At 39.6% G+C, this 27,089-nt stretch overlaps 1 protein-coding gene across 2 annotated transcripts; it reads left to right on the forward strand.

The window, feature by feature from the left end:
- The first annotated feature begins 14 nt into the window (after window positions 1-14).
- On the forward strand, window positions 15-26,052 carry LOC134161948 (protein NPAT). Of its 2 annotated transcripts, XM_062615316.1 has the most exons (18): window positions 15-189; window positions 4,190-4,308; window positions 5,680-5,740; window positions 7,043-7,115; window positions 7,562-7,602; window positions 8,478-8,708; window positions 9,209-9,293; window positions 11,019-11,145; window positions 12,009-12,100; window positions 12,184-12,271; window positions 14,004-14,100; window positions 14,623-14,754; window positions 15,562-17,244; window positions 18,886-19,001; window positions 19,090-19,198; window positions 20,212-20,269; window positions 22,327-23,482; window positions 24,763-26,052. In XM_062615316.1, the coding sequence occupies exons 1-18, from the start codon at window positions 153-155 to the stop codon at window positions 24,838-24,840; spliced, it is 4,383 nt and encodes a 1,460-aa protein (XP_062471300.1). In that variant the 5' UTR covers window positions 15-152; the 3' UTR covers window positions 24,841-26,052. The 2 variants fall into 2 exon arrangements, with proteins under 2 accessions (XP_062471300.1, XP_062471299.1); XM_062615315.1 differs by lacking the exon at window positions 24,763-26,052 and having other exon boundaries at window positions 9,212-9,293; window positions 22,327-23,693.
- The last annotated feature ends 1,037 nt before the right edge of the window (window positions 26,053-27,089 follow it).

Here is a 27,089-nt window from a genome sequence, read left to right on the forward strand (position 1 = left end):
CGGCAGCAGCGAGTTCCGGCGGAAGGAGCTGGGCCGGCGCTAGCAGGCAGTTTCCGCGCCTTCGCCTCGGTGGCGGGGCGGCTGAGCTGTGCCTTCAAGGAGCGGTGCCCACTGCCTCCCGCCTCCCCTCGTTCCCGCTGCCGCCTCGGGCCATGTTGCTGCCGTCCGACGTGGCCCGGCTGGTGCTGGGTGAGTGAACGATTGAGCCAGCGAGGGCGGGCGGGGCCGCCTCTCGCCCCTGTGGCGCGGCGGGTCTCCCGGGGCGGGGGCAGGCGGCGGCCGCGCCATGGGGTCTCCGCTGAGGACTGTCAGGTGCCGGTAGCGCCCTCGGCGCGGCAAGAGCACGGAGCACCTGCGTCCTTGACCCTCGACCGCGCCGTGATCGGCTCCCCTAGGCCGGGGTTGTCGTTGCTTCTGTCTCCGAGGCGTAGCCCCATGGCAGAGGTCTCTGGGCTGCCCCCCTCTCTCCTCTGGCCCAGTCTCCTTTGGGAAGCAAACACAGCTCGGTCTTGAGGAGCTCTGGGGCCTCTGGAGTCGCCGTGGGCGCAAGGGACCCCGCCCGGCGGTAACTGCTCCTCAGCTGTGACTCCACGAGAATGTGGTAGTCTCTGGTGTCCACGTACAGACAGCTGTCTGGTGAAGGAGCTGTTAAAAGTATGCGATTCCAGAGGAATATAAGGTGATCCAAAACATCTTTTATGAAGATAGGGTGAGAGAGCTGGGTCTTTCAGCCTGGAGAAGAAAAGGCTCCGGGGAAGCCATAGAGCAGCTTCCAGTGCCTAAAAGGGCCTACAAGAAATCTGGAAAGAGATTTTTTTACAAGGGCATGTAGTGACAGGACAAGGAGGAATGGATTTAAACTGGAAGAGAGGAGATTCAGATTAGATATTAGGAGGAAATTCTTTACTGTGAGAGTGGTGAGGCGCTGGCGCAGGTTGCCCAGAGAATCAGTGTTCAAGGCCGGTTTGGAAAGGGCTTGGAGCAGCTTGGTCTAGTGAAAGGTGCCTGCACCCATAGCAGGGAGGTTGAAACTGGATGATCTTCAAGGTCCCTTCCAACCCAAACTGTTCTGTGATTCTATCAGCACCTTTTGGCACAGGTTGCAAGGATTACCTGGCAGCTTGTGTTGAGATTCGGTTTTCAGTTGTCCACATGTTTTTGAACGCAAAGCCATTAAGCCTGTATCTTTTTTTCAGTGTTCCACTGGCACATTTTAGTTTTAAATATTACCTGAAGTGTTTCTTGCTACTGTCCTGAGAAGCAAGGCTAGTAAGAGGTGTGATGTTTTTATTATTAGGAAGTAACAGAGGATTGTTAGAAACCCCATGTGTTTTAAAAGAACACTTAAAATCATAAAAGAGAGGTATCTTGCTGTACTTTTCTATTAAAAATATGGCTAAATTACAGGTATCTGGGTAGAAAACCTCACTCATATGCTTACCAGGGACTTTATACAACTGAGCAATATTAAGTGCCCTAAGGATGATCCATCCTATCTTGTTTCTATTGTGGCATGGTGTGTGTATCGTATCTGTCGATCTTCTTAGCATTTAAGGTTGTAGAACAGGATATTCACTGTAACTCTTTCTGTCTTCTGATAGGGATTCATCTTCTATGAGTCATTTTTGAATTTGGGTGGATAAACAGGATTCCCAGTGCAACAATTCTTCCTTTTTGTTTTAATCTTTTTTTTTTCCCTCTGTATATAGTCTTTCTGATCCTATGAAGATTGATGAATATTGGTTTAACAAACAAAACTAAAATACGATGAGCTCACCCATAGAAAAATACATAAGAAAATATATCTTTTTCTAATTACTACAAAAGTGAATATGTACTACAAGTTAGATGTGTGTCATTATGTTTCTTAAGATAGTTCAGAAGGTACTGTGCCTTTTGTGCCCTTAATTTGGTTTTGGTGACATTAAACATTGTGTACTGTTATGCCATTATACGATGTGTGCACAGGAGCTCAGTTGCACAGATCTTAATTTAGGCATTTTTAAACTTGGGAATGCCTTATTTTGCAAGAAATTGGTGTATGTGCGAACTTTCCCTGTATGCAAGCATTTGGTCATGCCTTGCAATACTGTAGTAGTAGGTTCAAGAAAGAAAAATTCCAACACTACGTGTCTACTTGAGCTTGACTGTAAGAAAGCTGTACCAATTGTCCTGGTTTCAGCTGTAACAGTTATTTTTCTCTTTCTTAGTAGCTGGTGCAGTGCTATGTCTGGCTTCAGTCTGAGAACAACGCTGGTAACAGACCAATGTTTTAGTTGTTGCCCAGTAGAGCTTACTCTGATCAAGGACTTTTCAGTCTCATGCTCTGCTAGTGAGGAGAGGCATGAGAAGCCAGAACGGAGCAGAGACAAGGACACCTGACCCAGACTAGCCAAAGGGGTATTCCATACCACAGCATGTCCATGCCCAGTATATAAACTGGAGGGAGTCACCCAGAAGGCCCAGATCACTGCTTGGGTCGGGGCTGAGTATTGGTCAGCAGGTGGTGAGCAACTGTACTGTGCATCACTTGTTGTAAACCAGCTTTATTGTTGGGGTTTTTTTCCCTTCCCTATTAGTAGTAGTAGTTTTGTATTATGCTTTAGTGTTCTTATCTCAGCCTGTGGGGTTTACATTCTTTCGATTTTACTCCATCCCGCCTGGAGGGGGAATGGAAGAAGTGGAGGAGTGAGCAAGCAGCTGTGTGGTTATGAGTTACCAGCTGGGCTTAAACCAGGGCAGTCCTTTGTGACACCCAGCAAAATGCTGAGATAACAACAGATCTGACAGAGTGTGTCAAAACCAGGACACCAACACAGATGAAAGCTTCACCTAGCCTAACACCCCATCTCCCATCCTGGCCAGCAATGGATGGTGGATAAGCATAAAACTGGCATATAATTGTGTTTTCCCAAAACACCCTTTCAGCTTCCAGCAATTTGTGGCTTGAGAGTTTTATAGCAAAATGTATTTGAAAAATTAAACAGGACAGCCCTTTCTTTTCTACAGGTATCACAAATGCTTTGTGTCAGATAGGCCAGCTCATACACTGTGATTAAACTCACGGTAGTTATTCCCAAACTGTGTTTAACTTTCAAGTTTGCGTATTTGTTGAAGATCTGAACAAGGGCTTATGTGTCTGAAATATGATCTGCTTTTTCCAGCTATGCTTGTATCTGCTGAAGGGTATTTCTCTTCATACAGACTTAATGCTGCATTTTCCTATAGGCATTCCTGAACTGACGTGGATCATTCTGAGGCCCCATTGAAATAGATATGCTGATGTATATGTATCCTGCATTGTATAATTAGGCACATATTTTATCCTCTCTTTAAAACATTGCATGTTCAGTTCTGCTACAAGCAAAAAAGAAGAGACATTTTCCTTTGTGGTTCTTTGTTCTAGAATCCTTCATTCAGATTGGTCTGTTTCTATCTTTTAATGTTTAGAGTATTTGAAGATTAAAGCAGGTCTTAAAAAGTTTGATTAAAGCAGAACATATTTGCTGAGGAATGGAATTTTGGAAAAGTAAACTTTTTCAGTGTATGTCCTGTTAAGGTAAGTTAAGAGTCTTGGGGTGTGTGCAGAGCACAAGTTGCAGCTGGTACATCTATTCGAAATGAAAATTACAGTTAAGTGGGGGGGAAACATTTTGCTGTTACTAATTTTTGCACAATGCCTTTTTTTTAATAAATCTTACACACTGTTGTAACAACTACACACGTTTTACTTGTTTTGAAACAGGAGGATGTGTGGAGAGCTATTGTTACATAGCAATGCACTTTATTAACAGAATGTTAGAGAATTCAATTTAATTACCAGACTGAGTTGTTCAGCCTGTGCGAGGGTTGGTTTGTCAGCCTCCTGAGCCAAGAACTTTCATTTTCTCGTCTGTACAGTATTGTTTGTGCTAAAGATCAATCAGAAATTTCTCATATTGCCTCACTTCCAGTCTTGAAGAGATTGTAAATCCTGTGTGGTATCACTAATATATTTGTGCTCTTTCTGATTTTAACTATTACAGAAATATTTTGAAATATGTATCTTTTTTGAAAATAACCTCCCTATCCTTGACAACATACAAATCTTATTTCCACGCTGCATGCAGCTGGTTATGTTAATGCTTTGATACCTATTGAGCAGGAGTAGTGAATAAAATAGCAAAAATTTCCATCTGATTTCTTGCAGGGTATTTACAACAAGAAAAACTTCTGGCTACCTGCCGTGAATTTATTTTGGAAAGCTCAGATTTGAAAGAGTATGCAGAGCACTGTACAGAGGATGGGTTTATTCCAGCCTGCTTGCTGGTGAGTTTGTATTTGCAAAGCAGAAAGTTAAATTGTCTTGCATCCATGGGAAAGAAAATTGAGATATCTCAGTGTAACAAGTATTTCTCAAATGCTGCTTAAATTTTTTAGTTAGGTCATGCCCTCTGGGTTTTGGGTATTTTTTTTCATCCTGTGGTATTAGCAGTTACTTGGTTTCTAGTTTTTAATCTTACTAAGAAGCATTTAAGTGTAAAATATGCAAATTGGTTTCAGTATGTTACATTTGGTCTGCTTTATAGCTTTGAGGCTGATTTATGGAAGGGTGTTGCAAGAGTTTTATTGATTTCAAGGCTGCTGTTGTAATTTATTAGAGATCCCTTTTCTATCCTAGACATCCATTTCAAGTACATATTAATATTGAGGTAAGATACCTCAGCTTTATCTTAGGGTGCCAAATTCTGTTGACAAAAATTGTTTCGGTTCAGCTTCCTCTCTGGTCAGTATCATCTGCTTTGTCCCAGGTGATATGTGGAACTTTGGATTTGCATAAATACAGAGTTTATCTATCTATGTATGTACATAAGTACATACTGCATACAGGGTAATTAGATACTTTGCATTTTTAGTATATACAGAATGGAATTTAATACAGCATGCATATTACAGGGCTTAGATATTGTTAAGTATTAACTTTTTAATGTTTATGAGTGCATCTTCTTCCTGTTTTCAGTTTCAGTCCTCTAATACATCAGTTAAATATATGATCTGGGATTTTGTCCACAGTGTTCAGAATTTGTGGAAATCTCCTCCGAGATCCAAGGTTCTGATGCATTTATTCAGAGCAAGCCACTGAACTTACTTTATTTACAACTTTTTAGTGTACTTTGGGAGTTGGAAGTGGCGAACTGAGCCATGGCCAGCAAAAATTAGAAAAACCAAATGTAAACAAATTACCTGGATTCTTAAGGAAAAATTCTCACTAGCAGAACAAGTAAATATGATAGGAAAGTGTGACTTTTAAGAATTTTACATTAGACAGAAGTTCTCTTCATGTTTGCATCCTAACACATGTTGTGTTCCAGCATGATACAAGCTCATTATTCTGTTACAGCTGTTCATCATCTTATTTTTGGGGTTTATTCTTAACAGCAAAGGTGAGTGGAGGTCATGCAGCTCTAACTGCCGTATCAGTGTTGTGCAGTGAGATGCAGCACTTCAGATTCTGTGTTCATAATGGCATTTTGTTCTGTAGGTTGCCCTCTGCCTAGCTTGAGACCAGCATAAATTACAGTTCCTGTGCTGAGTGTCAGCAGGGTGTAGTATTCGAATGAGCTGCTTAAATATAATGTGGTACAGCAGATGAAGTATAAGTTACAAGTAAAGGTTCTAAGACCAGTATTTTTTTTCCAGTCCCTGTGTGGAAAAAACTTGACGACTATTCTTAATGAATACGTAGCCATGAAAACAAAAGGTAAGCCTTGAAAATGAGATTTTGGTTTATTTTTCTTATTGGTTCGTTGTGAACTCCTTGATGAAGAGGCAACATCTTCACCTATATATGGACATATATTTTCAGTTCAGCACACACCATATATTTTCACTTCAAATTTGAGCAGAACTTCTAAGGTAGTAAAGTACAAAGATGTAATAAAACGTGCAAATGGTATGGGTTTATGCTTATAAAATTGTGCTGTTTATAAATAGGAGGGGGAGATGCTGATTTCCTCTCTCTGGTGACCAGCAACAGGACATGGGGAAACAGAACGAAGCTGCATCAGAAGAAGTTCAGACATCATTAGGAAAAGATTCTTCACTGAGAGAATGGTTGGTCACTGGAACAGGCTCCCCAGGGAAGACGTCATGGGAACAAGCCTGTCAGAATTCAGGGAGCATCTGGACAATGTTCTTAGTCATATGGTTTAGGTTTAGTTAGTAATCCTGCAAGGAGCCAGGGGTTGGACTAGATGATCTTTATGGATCCAACTTGAGATATTCTGTGATATAACTGGGAAGAGTCCTATGGTGTGAAATCTTTCTTGTCTTGTTTTTAAACTAACTAAAATAATTTCAGAATAACTTATCATTTTGTATGAATATTGAGGTGGAGTTAGAGTGTTTCCTGATTTTAAAAGCAGTTACTGAGCTTCTAAATGTTTCCGAGTCTAACAATTCTTTGGTACGTGTTGTATGATCAGATTGTAGTGGCCCTAGTTCTAGGACTTGCAATTTAAGACTTACCATGTTTGGAACATTTCTGATTGTTTTTTCTTTTCACACTAGGTTTCATAGAAATGGTAGCTAAGACACATACTTTCTTCAAAATACTTTGTACTTGGCACCTTGAAAAACATTATAAATTGATCTGCTTACGTCTTTCCATTTTTACTTTTAATATTCTCCACTTCAAATATACCAAGTGATACTTTTTTTTTTTTTTTTACCAGCTCTGGTGACGCCTTAAAATAAAGCGTTACTTTTAAAGGCCTGCCTGTCAGGTTACAGTTTTTAAAAGCACTCAGGTGACTTGGAAATATGAATACCCTTTCCAGAAGTTAATTAGGTTACATTAGCCTGTGTATGCCCATGGCACTGTGTGCAGATTCCATTGAGAATTATAATCATGAATGTGTTCTCCAGTTTCATTTAGGCTTTCAAACCCAGGAACTGTATCGATAATAATGATTTTGCTTGTGATTTTACTTTTTCTCAGTATGTGTCTGGTTTAAGCATTTGTAATTTTGTGTTTTCTTTTTGGTTTTGTGGCTTATTTTAGAAACAACAAGTGAAGTTCCAGCGATGATGTCATCTCTGTGGAAAAAATTAGACTATACACTTTCTCAGATCAGGTAATATAGTTTTGAAATAAAGACACTAAAAATTCACTCTGAGTCCCTATGTTGATCATTTCCCTTTATCATTGTATGAGAATTGTTTTGCTCCCTATTTCCTCTGGTGAAAAAGATAGGTATGTGAGAGCTGATGGCTGACATTTCAAGGCAGGACCAGCAGATAAGGAGGGCATTAGTTTGAGAACATGCCTTCCTGTAATAAAACAATACACTATGACTCATTTAGAATCTGATACCATTGTGGTTACTTGATCAAAAAAATGTAAGCTTCATCTGAAGTATCTGTGAACACTGTCTGAAAGAAAACAATCAGTAGATTGAAGGTTTCTGAAGTAATGTGAGGTTGGGACCAGACTGATGTAATCATGATAGATACTGTCTCCTCGTGTAGCTGAGTGTTTCTGTTGTGCTTCTTTTATTAATGTCACCTACTTATTTTTTAGGAGCATGCAGAATTCCACAGGATTTTCTGCTAATCAAAGGAGTAAGTAACTGTTCCAATTCCATGGGATCAGTAGGCTTTATGTTCAGATTGTTTTGCAAAAAATGGGGGAATGCTACAATAACGCAGCCTTGCTCTTAAAATGTCAGATCTCTTCTGCAGTGGGGCTTTTTTCAGCATGTCTAATGTCTTCAGTGCAGTCTGGGTTACTGTAGTGATCAAGGAAGGAAAGCAAAAGCTGAGCTTTTTGCAAGGCACATCAATTCTCTATATAACATTTTCTTCTCTGCTGAAAATCTTTTAGAAGTTTACAGGGTTAAAAGTTTTAAAAGCTGCTGTTTCAGTCCTGAAGCTGTTGACTGAATTTGTGGTTCTTAGAGGAATTGAAAACGTAATCAGTCTAATTATGATGCAGTTGCATTTCTGTAGAAGGCAAATATAAAAACATTTTACAATCTTGAAACAATTTTTATGCTTACAAACATGTAGCTGATAAAAATATTAGAAGATACTTGTTTTATCTAAAATTGTTTCTGATAAATGGAAACTTATATTGGTTTAGCTGTTTCATTTAGTATCAGTTAATGAGTGATATATTCTGTAATAAAGTGTATTTTTGCTATGATTTATCCCTGTAAATATTTAAGCATTGATACAAGCATGCCTACTATGTCTATGGAAGTTGGCTGTACTTGTTGAATTAATTTGAATTATTTTTAATAACTTCTTGAATTATTTACAGGCTCAAACCTGTAACACAGAAGACATGAAAGGGTGTTGGTTGCTTCTTGAGTTTCATGAGTTAGTTGTTGTACATAAAAAAGTTTCTGTGGAGTGTCCTTAATCAGGTCTTGGAAAATCAGCAATCTTTTCAAATTCTTGTATCGTGTATTTCCATCTTGTCTTATTATCTCCAGCACGTACAAGAAGTGGAATTGTGGAAATGAAAAGACAGAGAATGCTTCAGCAGTCAGCTCCTACGAACTCAGGATTGTTATCAGTAGCCTGTCAGTCAGGGCCGCAGAATTCCTCTTCTGTTATATCTCCGCAAGTTATTCACAGGCCAACAATAAATCAAAGCATATCACAGACAAGACTGAACACATTGTTTGTGCACCAGTCACAAACCCAGGAAAACAAAAGCAGCAGTAAGTTACTCATACTTTTAACCTGTTTTTTTTTCTGTGAAAAATCTATGAACATAGATGGAAGTTGTCTGAAATCAGGGCTTACCATCTTCCACCAAAATAGTTCCAGAAAATTCATGCTTTATTCCCCTAGCTCTTCAGACTGGTTCAGATGATTAAAAAAAAAGGAGTGCCCAAAAGAGAAATGGCTCTTGTGTACTTGCTTGTTAATGTGAGTACAGAGATCAGACGTACATTAATCTGTCATTCTATCCTGTGGTCTCACCCTTAACCCAAACACTTGTTTTAGTAGGTATGGATGATCCACATCAAGTGCATGTTTTTTTTTCAAGATACATTTAAAAAGAATAATTTTTATGGTAATACCAAATTATTTTTATGAATTCCCAAGAAAATTGGTTGGAGCATAGTAAGTAATGTGTAGATATCTGTAGTGCTTTGACAGTGTCACTAGAAAAAGTACTGGCATCAGGGTTGTTTTTTTTTTTCCCTTTATGAAGCAGGAGATTTCATCCACATTCAGGTACCAGCATCACAAGAACGAAAGCTTCATTCAAACTTGCTCTCTCCAGGAAGACGGAAAAGGTAAACATGGTTTTTTTTTGTTGTTTGGAATGCTTCACGTTTAAGATCCACTGAGAGTGGCCAGTGTGTGTGATGTTTCACTAAGGAAAGGAAAGTCAAAGAACTTAACATTAGACAGTGTCGTGGTTTAAGCCCAGCCAGTAGAGCCACGCAGCTGCTCTCTCACTCCTCATTCTTCTTCCCCTCTGCTCGCAGAGGGATGGGGAGTAGAATTGAAAGAATGTAACTCCCATGGGTTGAGATAAGAACAGTCCAGTAACTGAGGTACAACACAAATCTCTACTGCTACCACCAATAATAATCATGATAAGGGAAATAACAAGGGGAGAGAATATAAAAATAAAACAGGAAAGTTAAAAAAACAGTAAACACAAGTGATGCACAGTACAGTTGCTCACCACCTGTCAACCGATACCCAGCCTGACCTGAGCAGAGATCTGGGCCTTCTGAGTAAACACCTTCCCCCCGAGCCCCCTTTATATACTGGGCATGATGTGCTATTCCATACCTCTTTGGCCACTTTTGGTCAGGTGTCCTCTCTCTGCTTCCTCCTGGCTTCTTGTGCCCCTTGTCACTGGCAGAGCATGAGAGACTGAAGTCCTTGGTCAGAGTGAGCGCTACTGAGCAAACAACTAAAACACCAGTGTGTTATCAGCATTGTTCTGAGACTACAGCTGAAACTGCACTACACCAGCTGCTGAGAAAGAGAAAAATAACTGTTAACAGCTGAACCCAGGACAGACAGAAAGGAGGCTGTTTGTGCTTCTTTATTGCCTACAGCTGGTCTTTACATTATTCCACTAGTAGACTTAAGGAAATAATTTTGGATCTTGAGACTTAGTGTTCCTTCCAAAATATTAGTTATAAAAATTCTCAATATTGATATAAATGTGCATTTTTTCTATTTTTAATGTAGAAGAACTATTGGCTTCAGTAAATTTTTTCACCAAAAACTTTCATATTCACACTGAAAGTGGTGTAAAAAAGCCTGTTTTTATGCTAGCTTTCCTTTTTTATCTTTGCATTCCAATATCCTTTTAGTGAATTGACTGTTCTTGTGTTGCATTTGTTGTCTTTATCCCTGACTAAATCCCAGTAGGTGGTTTTGTGTATCATTTTTCTTGATCCTTACTCATATATACTCTTTCCAAGTCCTTTTCTATTGCTAAATGATTTTTTTTTTGTATGTAAGTGATTTTAGTGCCCTTGCTGATTGATGGTTTCAGAAGAGTCTATACCCTGATCTCATATAAAAACATTACATTTCTTATTCATCATCTAAATTCTTACACAACATAACATTTGTTTGCTTCTTTGACAATAGCTGCTTCTTGAGAGGTCTTTATTTTCAATTGTGATGTCCAGATCTTTTTCTTGAGACACAGTTAATTAGAACCTGTGACACCAGTTAGTCATGTTTACTAGGAGGGGAAAAAAATCCCAACTGAATAGTGGGCTTAGAATTAGAATTCCATTTGCCATTGTGCTGTTTATCCACAGTCTGCATATTTGTTTGTAACCTCTGTGAAGTGGGGGACAATGTATGCATGTGCATAGTGAATCGGGTATTGGCTTTTATTGTATTTCCAATATGTAGTTAATTTTCTGTTGATTAAAATTTGTCATTTGCTAAGAAGGGAGAGAAACACTTGATTTATTGACCATTAGGTCTATTGTTTGCTATGTTCTCACAAAATACATCATAAATTTCCTGGAATGTTTCAGTGAATCTCAGAAGAGGAAAAGTATTACAACATCTGGACCTCTTTCAGCAACTAGAAGTTCTCAAGACACTGATGAAGTAATAACAGAAAGTGAGCCTCTTGAAGAATTCATAGATGGTAACTTCCCAGTGAGTATATACTTATGGAAGGTACTTACACTTAAGAAAAAAATTCAGACTAAAGGGAAAGAAAAAAAAATCAGACTAAAGGGAACTATGCTTACAAATATGTAAAGGGTGAGTGTCAGGATGATGGAGCTAGGTTTTTTTCAGTGATGTCCAGTGATAGGACAAGGGGCAATGGGTGTAAACTGGAGCATAAGAGGTTCCATGTGGACATCAGGTAAAATTTCTTTACTGTGAGAGTGACACATCACTGGAACAGGTTGCCCACGGGGGTTGTGGAGCCTCCTACATTGGAGAGATTCAAGGCCCGCCTGGACAAGTTCCTGTGTGATGTACTCTAGGTTACCCTGCTCTTGCAGGAGCGTTGGACTAGATGATCTTTTGAGGACCCTTCCAACCCTTAGGATTCTGTGAATTAGTCTTCTATATGTTGTTTATCTTGGGTTTTATAGAAATTGCATTTAGAAGATAAAGTTATTCTTTTGAATTTGAACTATATTCTGTGTAATAAGTTAGTGAGAATGGCATGGCTATGTAGAGGTTTTTTTTCCTTGATATATTGGCTTTGTTAAGATACCTGTAAACTGTTACGATATGGTAATTTTGTAGAGAATGGAAAACAAAGCAGAATAAGCCTTGCTGTACTTTAAGAGTAGAAGTAGAGGAATGGTTTTTGGTACTGTTTCTATAGCAATGTCATGCAGTCACAGGTTGGCTGTCTCTCTGTTACCAAGAGTGTTCTCTTTGTTGAATTGACTTTATTGATTTTTTTATTTTTTTTTTATTACCACTAAGTTGGAGATCCATGCTTCTTCTCTAGTGATGATAAAAATAGAAACCTGACCACTTAAAACTGTGTTTTCCAGCAACTGGTTATTGAAAATGCCAGAGAAAAAATCTTGAGCAACAAATCTCTTCAGGAGAAGCTTGCTGAGAACATTAACAAAATCCTGGGCAGGTAATAAAATGAACCTCTAAACTTCATATGTATTCTGATTTGATTTATTTTTGTGTTCTGAACTAATGAATAATGTGTTCCAGTGATGGCAACATTGCTCAGGCCCCTAAACAGACAGACAGTGGTCCCTCGGAACAGGAGACTTCAATTGATGAAATCCTTGGACTCCAGGTAGGTGTAAATTGCCATGCTCACAGTTTTTTATAAGACCAGGCACATGAGGATGATAAATTATGGGAACTATACTGAATCTCTGTCTACTGTCTAATATCTGAGATTGCTCTCCTCTTTCTCTTCTTTCTTTTTATTCATTTGCTTGTTTTACAGTACTTCTAAGCTTATCTAATGTCTAGCTTCTGCCCAGGGGCAGTTCCACAACTTCCCTTGCATAGACGTTAACTCATCCTGTTTGGTAGTGGGCAGGTTCCAAGAGCTGAACTAACAGGATTGTTTTGAGCCAGTTTAGCACTCTGAATTCATTTCCAGTGCCTGTACAAGGCAGCACAAGCATGCAGCAGGGTTAAAAGCTAAGGGAGTGGGACTGCTTCTGGCAGTGGTTAGCTGTTCACATTACCCTCAGACTGAAATTTAAGTATGCTTCCCACAGTTGCCAGCTGCCTCCTTGTCACTGGATCTTTGGTACTGGTAGTTGGGGATCAGGTTCTGACTGGGGATCTGATCAATAGCCTTATAAAAAACAAGGGAATTTAAAATATCTTGGCAGTCTCCAAACATGTTTAGTCTAATCTGATACTCTGATTTGCTGCAAGATAAACATGGAATGTCTAGTATAGCAAGAGAAACTGTCTTTGGAGCCTAAATAAGGATGCTTTTTCTTCAAATTTAGTATTTTCTTGCTTTTGGAGGAAGTGTACTTTCTTCAAACTAAACTTCTGGTGTTTTTCCTTTGTGCTCCTGTAACACTTAACCTGGCAATCACAGAGTTATGAAGGGCTCTTAATGAAGGTATAATCTTCATAGCCCTCATGAAAAAGGCAGGAGAGTAGAGGCAGTTGCCTACTTATGAAGTAGAGGTATCTGTTTTTTAAAAGCTATTCTTCTGTCACGTGGTGATTTTTAGGTCAATTGTTGTGAAAATACATAGCTGAAAGCTGTATCCCATTTTTTCTGAGCAGAAAAAGATCAAAGCAGTTTCTTGGTTTAGTTAGAGTAGCTGAGACAAAATAATCAAGTCTGTCATATGGGATATCCACCCTTAGAACCACCGTAATAAAAGACTGTACAGAATCTCTGGGAAGTCAGGAGAAACTTTGTATTTGAATGCTAGAATATGTACTGAGTGCTCTGCTCATTTTCCTCCTGAGCTGCTACCAAACCAGTCAGCTTGAAAAAGGAACCATAGAGCAGCATCCAATGTAGTTATGCCTTCCAATTCTATTCCACAGAAAAGTAGTTGGAAGTTATATTCTACAACTTGTAATGGGTAAAGGAAACAAAACTTGGCTTTGCTTAGTATTGTCTTCTAGACACATGCATAACCAAAAAATGCAGGTTAATTTAGGGATCTTTTTCCTCAGTGGTTGGCTAGTGCAGGCTTATGGCATTCATACTATCTGCGTAAACTGCCCAGGTGACCTGAGATTTAGACCTTCTTAAACAGTGCTGATCATTATGAAGAGAATACTCCAGTGTGCATGTGCAGGGTGTAAGGTCTGATGAAGATGTTTGAGGGACTTTATTTCTTAAACTAAGTCACTAATATTTTGTTTAACAGATGTTAAATTTGTGGCAGAAATATTTCCAGTGTTAGTTTTTATGTTTCAGTGCTGAGCAGAAGTAATAGAACTAAAAGCAATCTGAAAAGAAAACAGTTCTTACTTGTTTTCCTTTTAAGTTACGGAAGTAGGTTTCTGACAATTCTTTATGTCTTGTCTTTTCTCAGGGTGAAATCCATATGTCAGAAGAAGCTATACAGGACATTCTAGAACAGACAGAATCCGATCCAGCTTTTCAGGCACTCTTTGACTTGTTTGATTATGGTAGGACATATTATACTAAATTGTACCATTAATATAAAGCATCATGAATGATGGGTTTCCCCAGGTATTGCTTGAAGAAGCAAAAGTAATTAAGCAAGCCTCTTTTGCAGCAGGAGTGGACTGTAGGGCATCTGCATCCCTCAGTTCAGAATCAGATTTTTGTATTTATATATGACTGTAAAGTACAGCATTTTCTTGTGGCTGAAATTCTGGGTTTGTGCTGGTTCAGTGATTGGTTTATTGATGTTGCTTTAGATTCTTCTGGTCTGAAGGATGATAGTTCATACTTGGTCTTCTATGCTGTTGCACATTTTTTCTATCTGTCTGATCAGGGATATCCTTTTATAAAAAGGACATTTTAGTGCTATTTCTGGATTTGTAATGAATATAGACAAATAGTTCTTTGAGTGTAGGATTGCGTTTCTTGAATATGAAATCTCCATGCTTCATTTAAAATGTAATAATTGCATTTATGTGTAAAGGTCATATTTAATCATTCTTACTGCTTTCTTTTTAAAATAGGAAAGAGCAAAGTAAATAAGAATTTACCTGCTGGTATTTCTGGTCAGAGTGGAGTAGAAAATGGAATCCTGGTGGATGAGGATAACCTGGAAACACTTGAAAGTTCTTTAGGAACAGAAGACTCTAGTATATGTAGGTTGTTGTGTTTCAGTTCGGCTTGTTTTTTGGTTGTTTTTTTCCTTTAAGATCTTTTCTAGTCTCTTTTCATTATGAAAATATTTTCAGACAACTTGTACATTTCCAAAGCTTTTTATTTTCAATGGTAATATGGAGTCTGACTTGTACATTGCATGAACATATGGATATACCTGTTCTGTTAGGAAGTTTGTCAAATTTAGCAGTAATCCATCAGTGTACTTAGAAGTTGTACTTGATAAGCTCCTAAATGGAATCAAAATACCTGCAAATCTGTTTTCTCATTCAAAATAGAGATGCTTTGCAATATTCATTGTGGAACACATAAAGTTAATATCTTACATCCAAGCATATTAATCTTTCTATTCTGTAATGTATTGGTTAATTAATACACAAAAAGATACTTGCTCTGGACAAAAGGTGCATTTAGACTGTCTACCCCATTCTTAGCAGCTGTCCATCAGCAGCAACTATTCAGCAAAAGCCTGTGAGAAATAGAGCCAAAGGTCTTTATCCTGAAATGGCTTTTTGTGCTTGTGGAAGTCTGATTTATTGACTTAAGCCATTTGCTTGTTATTTGTATGCTTACTACTTATGTACAAACTGATTTACCAGTTTGTCTAATGTACATAGCTATCCATTGCATATACTTTCTGATTAGCTTGAAAGTAAGGGTAAGTAGCATTATTCCCACTTACCAGTTCAATGAAAAACTGTTTCACATGAAACTAAGTTGCTTCTAAAGCACTGTAAAAGGATCATCTGTTTGATAATTATGGAACTAATTTATTTTTTGTTTTACAGGTGATAATTCTAGAGAATCACTATCCTGTAAAGGTTTTCAGTTAGGAGAAGCATCATGTGCCTTGAAGACCAGCATTAACAATGATGATACAGCTAAGAAAAATACAACTAGTGACCAGCTGCATGGGAATTGTAGACCAAGGAAGCAGACTGAAGTACTTAAAACCATTACCCCTGAACATATTGGAGAGCTTGAAATCGCTTTTGACTCTGTGCCTGGTTTCACTGAACCTGACAAGAGACAGAGTTCTGATAGCAAATGTAATGAATGCTGTGGAGATTCTTATGATAAAAAAGAGTTGCCTGCATTAGTATCTGAAAGTGAAAGAGCTATGGAAATTGGAAAAGGACCATTAAGTCATAGTGCTCAAAGTACTCCTAATTTAGAATATGTTCATTCTGGTAGTCCACAGATTTCTTTGATTTCATTGGCAGAGGGAAGTACAGCCAGTGAAAACAGAACACATTCTGGAAGTAAATGTCACTTATCACCAGATACATCACTATCTGAAAAAATACTTACTGAAAGCCCTTCTAATGGGAGCCCTGGCCACAGTGTACTGCTGAGAAAAAACAATTCCTCAATTTCTAGCCCATCAGCAGATGCAGGAAAGGAACACGACACAACAAACGGTACAGCTGCCTTACCTGGTATTTTACAGGAGAACTCTGTCCATCAGGAACAGAGTATGCAGTCAGACTGTGCTGCAAGAGCTGCAGTGAAGGTTTCGGATCTTGACAAAGCAGAGTTGCAGCTTGAAGTTGTTGATACCTCTAACAAAACTTGCTCAAATGATCAGCATACGCTTGATAAGCCTTGTAAGAAATATTTAAGCTTCCCTTCAGGACTGTCAAGCTTGGAGGGAGCACAAGGGGAAGTGCAGGAACCTTCATCTTCTACAAAAGTAGATGCTGATAATGTATATTTCTCTTCTGCTGATGACACATGTACAGAAATTTCTGTAGTACCCAATGAAAATACTCTTACTACATCTGAAATATGCCGCTCTCCTCTCCCAGAAACTGCATCCTCAACAGATGAGTCAGGTACTGAGGCCAAAAGTATAGGCGGCGTATCTTCTAGTAGTCAACCGATGGATGTTGATCCTTCTAATATAATGTCCCTCAAGATCATCATCAGCGATGATCCATTCATTTCATCTGACACCGAGTTAAATAATGCTGTTTCCAGCATCACAGGAGAAAATTTGCCAACTATAATACTGTCTTCTCCAGCCAAATCCCCAACCAAAACTGCAGGCCTGTCCAAATGTCTGACTTCAGAAGACACTGAAAAAAATGTGGATTCAGATTTGACAGAGCAGAATCTTCTTGTGCTTAGACCTAAGGATCCTGTGGTCACCTCAGTCAACACTCAGAATGAAGACTGCACTGTTTTTTCAGTTGCAGGTACAACTAACCTTTCCAAGGAAGGGGGATTTATACAGTTGATGCCAGCAACAAGCACAGCTTTTGGGAATTCAAACAACCTTTATATAGCCACCTGTGTGACTGATCCAGCTGCCTTGGGCACAGCAGTAACACCATCAAATGTAGTTGTATTGCCTGGCAATTCTATACCACTTGCTGCCCAAGCTCCAGCAGTACAACAGTTACGGACTCCTCCTAGATCCAGCAGTACATTTGCAGCAAACCAGGCTGTCTCCCCAAACTTCACACAAGGTAACCTCATTGTTAGAAAATGAAAATGTGGCATTTATATAGTGGTTTTATTCCTTTTTGCATGAAAAGTAAACCATTTTTTTAAACACTGCTGTATCTGCCCCTTGAAACTATCCAAGAGTTATGTAGCTTGTGAGTATAGTAGTTGCTACTAAAAATGAAATAAAAACTACGAAGAGTCATCAACCAGGCTGCTTTGAAAGAACTAGTCTTGTATTTCAGAAGCTTACATGATACAGTTTTAACAGTGATAAATTTAGGAAGCATATTTTGGCTTATACAAGAAAAGATTTTGTTGTTTTGGCTAAATAAACCATTTTTGTTTGTTTTGTTTTAATAAGTTTCCTGTTACAAATAGAATGCTGTGTTACAGTTATCCATGTTTAGCTTTGATAACTGGCTAGATACAGATGATCCTTCCAAAATTACTCACTTGTTTTGTTTCATTCAATTTTCCAAGAACCTCTCCTACATTTAGACAGTATGTTCTGAAAGTATAACATTTTTTCTTTCCATAATGTAAAATCTCTCCTAGTGCAAACATTTTTATTACCACAGCAATAAAAAAAATCAGTGCTTTTTAAGGTGTGAAACCAAACTATAAGCCAGCTGTGTTTACACATTTAGCTTTCTTTCCAAAACTAGAAACTTGTTACACTGATCTTTGAATTTCTCTGTGTAGTGATTTGATTGTGCTCCACTGCGACAGTATGTGCAAGACCTTGGAGCATTGAGAGGCATTTTCTGTCATGGGGGATTTCTTCAAGCAGCTATTACCTTCGTTTTTTTTTCAGAGAGAGAGAAACACAAGTTTGCCTTTTCTTCTGCATGTGATAGTTTTCCTGGTAGTGCTCATTTAACTGAAGAACAACATGGAATGAATTTTCTGTTCACTTTTGGAATTTTTCTTCCACTTTTCAATGAATGTGCTATAATAGTTCCTGTATGTCTGGCAGCCATATGCTAACAACTTGTTAGAATAACTGAAAATAACTATTTTAACAGCAATTTAAATAGTTAAATAGGGAACTTTGGCTTCAGTATTCCAAATTAGTTTTATTATGCTTTTTTTTTTTCCCAGTAATTAATCTCAAACCCACTAATTAACTAAACTTTGTGTACTATGTTTAACACCTCCTACCAGCCAGGAATATCCATGATGGATCATGGATACATAGGGACAAACCTATCCCAGCGTGTTGTGTGCTTGTAAGCAGAGGGTGTTATGGGTACACTGGAAGAAAAGAAACATAATTCTGGTAATAACATTTGAGCATCGTAATTGTAGAGGGCAGGATGCAAAGAGTTGTTTGTTTTTATTAAGCAGCAAAATGAGCTTTTGGTGTTACTGTTTGTTATAAACCAATTCAAAGTTCAAGCCTTAACATGGGTTTGTCATACTTTAAGCTTCATTTTGAAACATGTCTTAAAAAGGAAAACAGACTTTAACGAAAGAATTCAGTATAATGTTACTATTTTCTAGTAGTAATGTATAGTAAGGACAGTGAAGGCTTACTAAAAAGCCAGAGCTTTTCTTGCCACAGGTTTGAGCATGCGTTGTTTTAAGAAAACCTGTTCTGAAGCTTTTCTTTTCAGTAAAGTGTTGTTTCTGTACAGTTGTAACACTTTGATGTCTTTTAGGTTCTGCCATTATAATTGCATCTCCAGTGCAGCCTGTTTTGCAAGGAATGGTGGGAATGATACCTCTCTCTGTAGTAGGACAAAACGGAAATACATTCTCGGCACCTGCCCGCCAGGTAGCTCATCAGAGAACTTTTCAGAATTAAAGCTGAGGTGATCAGGAATCTTGTGATAAATTATAACAGAATATTTTGATTCTTAAAGGTTCTACATATGCCTGTGGCTAATACAGTGTGCAACAGAAGTGTCCCAAAACTACCCATCCCTCCCAAATCACAAAAGATTCCTGGAGCAAGAAACAAGACTAATACAGGTACCTGACTTGCCTTCTTGAGAAGGGTGCAAGAAAAGGGAGGGGCTCTAAAAACATGTCAGTTTTATGCATACCACTGCTACTCTGCCGGGTAACTGCTGGGATGGCTTTGCAAGAGGCCTGTATCTACAGTTAGTGACTGCATCTGCTCAGTTTACAAAGAACTCCCAGCATATAAAATAATTCCAGTTTGGGATCAAGCTTATTTTGCAATGTAATGTTTCAAGGCTCTAATGCAGTTTCTGAAAATTTAATTTTCTTTATATTTCTGATTATTTTTAGTCTTGTTGGTTGTGAGTACTGTTTACTGCTGCCGTTGAAACCAAGCCACATAGTTACAAAGAAGTTACTGGAAGAGTCAGCAATTCTAAACATTTATTAAGGAAAATATTTAATAGAAGGAATGCATATACACTCTGCTGCCTGTTTTCTCTTTGCCATTTCATGTGCTTGTGTATATTCATTTCATTGACATCTTGCTTCTTTAAATAGGAAATTGAAACAAGACTGGAGTTTGATTCATTTCTCAGTGTTGGGAAGGGGGTGAAGAAAAATAATTGAAAATGGAAAATAATGAGTTGTAAGGACAATTTATGCTTTAGCCTGTCTACCTTTTTGAAACAGAGACAGCTTACACATAAAATGGAACGAAGCTGCAAATGAAGAAAAAAGCTGGGGTTGTATAGTTAGTTCTGCATTATACTTTGCTGATGGATAACTGAGAGTTCCCTGCAGTTATTTCCCACTTGGAAATCCCTGCCATGTGTTTGTGTCCTGGGTTTTGTCTTGCCAGGCCTACCTGTTAGGTGTAGGCAGCAAACTTCTTGTCTGTTCTTAGTTGGTGACCTTTGCTAATCTATTAATCTGTAAACTTGAAAATTACAAAAATAAGGCAGAATTCTGTCCTGGGTTTTTCTTTATTGGTTCTCTGTCAGGTGAAATGTCATTGTACTCACTGTGAGGTGATTTCCTTGGAATATTGTGGTTTATTAACATTTCATCTGTTGTTCCAGGAAAACTGGTACCAAGCGTAGCTGAGCCTTTGAACCACGCAAGTTCTCGAACACAAAGGTCAGTAGAGCCAGCTGTTCAAACCTGCTTTCTTCTTCCTGCCATGAATTGCTTTGAACAGTACTGGTGGAGAGGAGAGCAAGTTTTATTAATGGTGGCACAAGCACCCCCTTTATTTCTCCTGCTCTGCTAAGAGCACTGGAACATATGTGTGCTAGTACTGGTGCAGCACGTGCTAGAATTCTGGTGGTACTGTTCCTAGGCTAATTTTGTATGGCTTTGTGTTTGTTTCTATCTCAGTTGTCAAATAAAAATTGTTTGAGGGGAGTGCAAGCAAGGAGCAATTGCCTGTTACATTTACTGGGAGATTTTAGTGACTAAAACCTTTCCTTTTTTTTTTCCCCACCTTTTCAGATGAGTATTGCCCACAGTTTTGTAGTACAGCCTCATTGCCTTTACTGCTCTCTGGCCCAAAGCCTATAGAGCTTGTTAGATTGGGTTCTGCAGCTGTGTGTTCTAGCTGTGCAGATTAGAGCACTGCTTGGTCCTTTAAAGTGAAAAGCCAAAGGAAAGATGGTGAGGAGAGCAGCATGCTAACTTTGTAAGTGATGAGTATCACTGAAGTGCTAGTTGGGATAGGTACTCGTTTTCTGTTGGGCAAGTGAGAGAAGAGAAGGCAAGGCTTCAGTAATAACTCTCCTTGTTGTTAATGGACTTAAGAAACGAGAAAGTTGGAATGAGCAAAAGTGTAGGAGAAGATAAGAAGCTCAGTGGAAATATTAGATGTGAAACATCCTTTTATTGTTTAAAAATAAAACATACTTTTAAAAAATCTACCTATTCAGAACTCAGTTAAAATGTCAGGGAAGTGAAAAAAAACAGGAACAATAAAGTCAGCTTATTAAAAAAAATTGTATCTCAATGTATACAGTGTATGTGCCTGGAAAAACTAGCAATTTTTAAAAAGCCACAGAAGCAAGATTTTGGATAATACCACTTTGATAATTCAGCTTTCTGTTAGTTGTAGTCAATCTCCAGACATATGTTTTGCAGAGCAAAGAGAACAAAATGTTCCCTGTAAAGAGATGTCATTTCCTATTTCTACTCTCTATGCTTTCTGCCTCATCTCAAATTTCACATAAATAGAACAAACTGTCCCCACCTGTCCTTTCTTTACTACCCCAAAGGTACCAGAGTTACCATCCCGAAGTTAATTTGCTATTTCCTCTTGCAAACCATAAAGGCTGATCTGCACAGGCGTATCTTACCAGCAGAGATGAATATGAAGAGGCTTTTCTTGGAAACACAGTGTAAGCAGGTAGAGGGCACAGACATAATAGTGGTATGAGCTGACAGAACAGTAACATCCTTCTCTTGACATCAGTACAGCGCAGTGGTGGCTTTTTCATACTCATTTGGCTGGTTGTCAGGTGCAGACCCAGCCTGAGGGAGTTTGTGTGCTCTCACCCAGATGCCCACTGAAAACTTTGTGTCTTGCTCTGTGTCCTGTCACCTACAGCAGTGCATAGGGGAGAGTACATATGATGATACTGCCCAGAGTATTCTGGCAGCCTCTTGGCAGCTTCAGCTCCAAGGGCTTCCAGAGCCACAACCAGTACTCTGGGGTGGACTGTCTTGTCATGAATGCACTGTTTGTTTTGAACTCAAGTGAAGTACCAGCATCCAGAAATACCCCAGGGTAAAATGTTCCCAGGATTAATTACATTCACTTCAAAGCCTCCTTGTTTTGGTTTGACCCTGGTACTACTTTTACTTGATGTTCCTAGTTCTTCCATTGGAATTAGTTTCCTTTTATTTGGCTTTTTCTCAGAGTTCGTCTCAGTCATCTCTCTTTCCAGGCTGAAGAGCCCCAGTCTACCTACTTGTTCTTTGTACAGGCTCTATTTTGTACTTTTCTTGTCATCCTTTTTGGCCTTCTCTGAGATTTCTGTGGTTGTCATCCCTTACTCCTGGTGTTTGTGTGTTGATAAAAAATAGAGAATAGTGAGAGCTTTAAGCAGGTGTTTTGAGGGGCAGGTGAGGACTTCCAGCCAGATGAAACGGACTTGACTAGTAATAACAGGTATGTTGCTGAAGTGTTTTCATCTCATTTTCAGGACTGGAAACTCAGACAAGCTTATCACTGCAGAGCTAGGAAGGAAGGTGGAGGAGAACTTACCTGTTGCACCAGTAGAAAGCACAAGCTCAAGTTCAAGACAAAGTGAAAGCCACAGAAGAGTGCTTTGCTTTGATAACGTCCTACCTGCTGCAGGAGGAAACACCCAAATTCAGACTACTAAGAGTTTATCCCAGAAAGAAAGAAATGAAAATACTGTATTTGCTGTTGACTCTGTATCATCCTCTGCTAAGACACAGGTAGCAAAGAGAGAGAAAGATAAAACATTGCCTAGAATTCTCTGTAAGCCAGAAGTTGGTAGCAACAGAAGCGCATCTGCGAAGGAGCTGCAGCCTGAGCGGAAGGCATCAGCTGCAGGGCTTCCATTAGATCCCTTCCACAAGACTACAGCAAATAAAGAAAATGAATTACAAAGGGATACTGATGAAAAACAGAAGAGCCAGGACACTGCCAAACTCTCAAATGGCCAACAGAGTGTTAGCTTGTGGAATGAGAAGACAGTTGCTTCAGTGCCAGAGCTGAACAAAAAGCAAGGTTCACTGTCGAGTGGAAATGGCAAATCCTCAGTGTCTGTTTCTTTGTCTTCGAAGGAGCCAAAGAGAGAGACACCTAAAGTTTCCAGCCAAGGCCTTTGCCTGTCAAGCCCATTCACTAAGCAGTGTGTGGAAATGCTGCAAGACATTCAGTGGCACAGCCCCACTAGTAAAACAGTTGAGAACGGAGAATTGCCTGTGCCCCGTACGCCATCTGGAGTCGGGGACAGGCACACAGATGATACTACAGACAGCGTGCGGACACCAATGTGTCGGCGCTTCAACGAGGACAGCACCACCCCTAGAATCATGGTGCCTCCTGCTACACCAGACCTGCCCGCCTGCAGCCCAGCCAGCGAAACAGGCAGTGAGAACAGTGTCAGCATGGCTGCTCACACGCTCATGATCCTGTCCCGGGCAGCCATTGCCAGGACTAGCACTGCAACCCCCCTGAAGGACAACACCCAGCAGTTCCGATCCGTACGGAGTGCAGTAAAGAAAAGGAAACTGGAGGACTTGAATGAAGGTGAGAGAAATTCTCGTTCTGCAACTAGGAAAGACCTTCAAAGCTCTCCAACGCCATCAAAAAAGAAGAAAATAAAGGCAAGTGCTGGCATTTACTTGTTAATTCTAAACATACGTTGGTTATTTATATAGATATTTATAAAGAAATGGTTCAGAGGTGCTAGTCCAAATCCCAGATACTCCAGTTATATTTGTCAGATTTACTAACTTTGCCTCTTCAGCCTCCTCTGAACTAACAGTTTTCTTAAGATTAGAATAGCCCAAATACAAGAGGGATGTGGACCTCTTTGAGTGAGTCCAGAGAAGATTATCCAAGGGCTGTGGCACCTTTCCTATTGAGACAGTCTGAGAGAGTTGGGCTTGTTCAATCTGTAGAAGAGAAGGCTCCAGGGAGACCTTAGAGCAGCTTCCAGTGCCTAAAGGGGCCTACAAGAAATCTGAAGAAGGTCTTTTTAGAAGGGCATATAGTGACAGGACAAGGGGGAATGGATTTAAACTGAAAGAGGAGAGATTTAGCCTAAGTATTGAGAGGTTGTTTGCTACTGTGAGGATGGCGAGACATTGAAACAAGTTGCCCAGAGAGGCTGTGGCTGCCCCATCCCTGGCAATGTTCAAGCCCCTCCTGAGCAACCTGGTCTAGTGAAGGGTGTCCCTTGCCTGTGGCTGGGGTTTGGAAGTAGGTGATCTTTAAGGTCCTTCCAATCAAAACCGTTCTGTGATTCTATGACAGTCTTCAGATACCCACAAGTAAACTCCTGCTGGCACTGCACATACCTATGGAATCTGTTAAATGAGTTTCTGAATTCTTAACTTCAAACTATGTTTCCAGGTGGAATGTAGGAAATAGGACAAACTCAAACTAGGCCTTGCTAGAATTGAAGCCATTCTTGCATCCCCATTTACCATCAGGACTAGGAATCCACATTTTATGTATTCCCTGTCCCTCCAGTCCATAGCACCATTCATTTGACTTGAGGATTTAATGACAAATAGCAAAGATGAGTTGAGAAAAGGTGATATATGCAAAGAATCCAAAAGAAAACATGGTATAGCTTTGTAACTCACCGGGCTTAGAGCACACTCCTGAAATACTGAGAAACACTGACTTTTACGTACATGACAAGCCAGAGGCCATGCCCTCCTGAAGCCTGGATTGGCTCCTGCTGGACCAGAACATGCAGCTACTCTACTCCTGTCCCCTAACCTGACGGCATACAGCCATTCCCATGTCTGTTCCTATGTGAGCTTGGTGCATTTATGTCTACAGCACAGATGGAAGGCTGAGGAAGAAAGCGATGCTTCTTCAGTAGCCCCAGGCTCTCAGTATTTAACCTAACTGTTCTCTTCCTCTCCTACAGAAAAAGAAGTTACCAAATTCTTTCCCAGCAGGCATGGATGTGGACAAGTTCTTGTTGTCTTTGCATTATGATGAGTGAAAAAATAAAGAAGCTGGGCTGTGACTGTTCAAAGCCAGATGGTATTTGCCGAGGTTTTGAATGAGAAGTTAATTCTAAAGGGTGAGTTGCACTTTCAGTGCACTGGAGTTTCACTTTATAGCAAAATCATGCTGTTCCTGAAGCAGGTTTCTAAGTGTAAATATCATTGAGTTGGTCTGTGTTTGTTTCTGAAAAAGCACTTGCGTAATTATAGAGCCATTTAATTTGCAAAGTTGTAAATTTGTATAAATGTACTGTAAGAAAAGTTGTATGTTTCCTGTTACACCACGTTGTCTGTGTTCTGCTGCATTCTCTACTTCCCCATCCAAACCGCTTAGACAGTTTGGTAAAGGCAGTGTTTGTAGTTCACTGTTCTGAGACAGGGGCCACTTCCCATTGTCTTATTGAATCCAAAAGGGATTTAATCTTTGGGTGAAACCGGCTTGTACTAACCCTCCCTCCTAACTGTCAAACCCATGCTGTAAGGCTTTGAATGAGTTAACAAAAGTGCTGGTAACTAAACATAAGGCCAGTAAAACCTCCAGACATATTTCTCATCTAATGAAGCTCTGCCCAGCCAGTTATCCAGGTAAAGCTTCCATTTGGATGAGCCGCTGTTTGCAGTGGTGGCAGTTGAATGCAGAAGCTGTTTCCAGACAGTGTGCTGTGCTGTTGGGTTAACTCCCTTATGCCTACCCCAGTGTATGAACACTGAACCTGTTGCAACAGCCAGACAAGCATTTTGGGGTGTTCTGTTGCAAAAGTCGGTTCTTTTAACTGTCATTTGTACTGGTGAGTTAGCGTTTGTTAAACCCCCCTTGTGCTTTCAGCCAGACACAGAAGAATTGGCAGCTAATCTTTCTGTTCAATGTAGAATTTTTCTACAAACTCTTTTCCAAACAGGCCCAGGAGAAGCCCAGCCTACATTTGAGTAATAATTAGCATGGGTAAAAATTACCACACTAGCCTTGCTCCAGTACTGCAGGATTTTCTTTACTGGTATTTCCTTCTTTGTTCTCAAATTGCTGAGGTCTTAAAAAGTTGCAAGTTTTCTCGTAAGAGATCTGTACAGCGACAGGGCAATGGTTCAGATAGTATACAAGGATTCCTAAGGAACCAATATTATGCAGTAGATGTTTATATTAAACCCATCCAATAACTGAATACTGCATAGCGTTTACAGCTTGAATAAATATTTTTGGTTTAATAACAGTGTTGTGTGTTGCTTAATGGTTTGTACATCCATGAAGCAGCTCTAAGGAGGCTCTATAGATGAGTCACGTTGATCGGTCATTTTTAAAGAGTTCAGTGTTAACCACTATGGTCTAACAGCAACTGTCAGAGGGGCTCAGACAGGTTAGCAAAGAAAACTGTCTTAAGCATAAAAACTGCGTAATAGTTTTCTGCCAGTTGGTAGGTGACATTTGTAAACAGCTTTGCTAGTTCTTTGAGACCTGGCATAGCTCATGCATGGGACAGCTGCTATCCACCATAGTATTTTTCAGTTCAGGTAAACTTGTGATACTAAAGTGCATTATCACTTCACTTTCAACTGGAAAAAACATCTTCAGTTCCAAGCTGCTGTCACAGGGCAAAGAATTTTAAGCAGAGCAGGTGTCAGAGAGTGAATGAAGGTGTTTTCTTATCATGAAGCATTTAAACCCCACTGTTCATCTGCTCCCTCCACACATACATTCCTTCCTGAAAAAAACAGATCCCACTATATCCCAGTCAATGTAGTTATTCCTCTGTTTCATGGAGGAGCATGTAAGTGGGTGAAGATGACTTCCTGTTGAAATCCCTGTGAAAATTAAGAAAGCAGTTGTCATAAATCCCAGCTAAGAAACTTTGAAGTGTTTGCTGTTTGTCCCTTGAAGAAAAGGTTAGGGGAAAGAGGCTTTATACTGGGGCAATAGCCAAGTTTTGCCCCTAGTAAAAAGACAACTGAGGAAACTCCATGAATTGTCAATGACCTCTTGAACACAATTCATTCCAGGACAGTATTTTCCTGTCTCCTCACACCTGCAATACAAACACATAACTCATCTCTGGAGTCAGGAGTGCAGCAGGTGCTGGGGTGTGCCTAGGGAAGCAGTAGTAAGGGCAACTGTACTCTTCCAGTCCCAGTCTGCCTCTATTTGAAAACAGCTGAGAGAACTGACATCACAGGGGTTTATATGAACAAATATGGAGCAGTAGCATCTTCAGCCCTTGTTTGTACTTGCATGTGTAATTTACAACACTGTCTC

Source organism: Pezoporus occidentalis, unplaced genomic scaffold (genome assembly GCF_034315485.1).
Source record: "Pezoporus occidentalis ecotype Australia unplaced genomic scaffold, CSIRO_AGI_Poc_V1 ctg18, whole genome shotgun sequence".
NCBI classification, from domain to species: domain Eukaryota; kingdom Metazoa; phylum Chordata; class Aves; order Psittaciformes; family Psittacidae; genus Pezoporus; species Pezoporus occidentalis.

What these genes read in the sequence shown, in the direction of transcription:
- LOC134161948 (XM_062615316.1), top strand. Translation starts at nt 153, where the DNA reads ATGTTGCTGCCGTCCGACGTGGCCCGGCTGGTGCTGG. An exon ending in CCAGGAAAACAAAAGCAGCA is followed by an intron (nt 8,709 to 9,208) that starts GTAAGTTACTCA and finishes CCCTTTATGAAG; the next exon opens with CAGGAGATTTCATCCACATT. An exon ending in TCATAGATGGTAACTTCCCA is followed by an intron (nt 11,146 to 12,008) that starts GTGAGTATATAC and finishes TGTGTTTTCCAG; the next exon opens with CAACTGGTTATTGAAAATGC.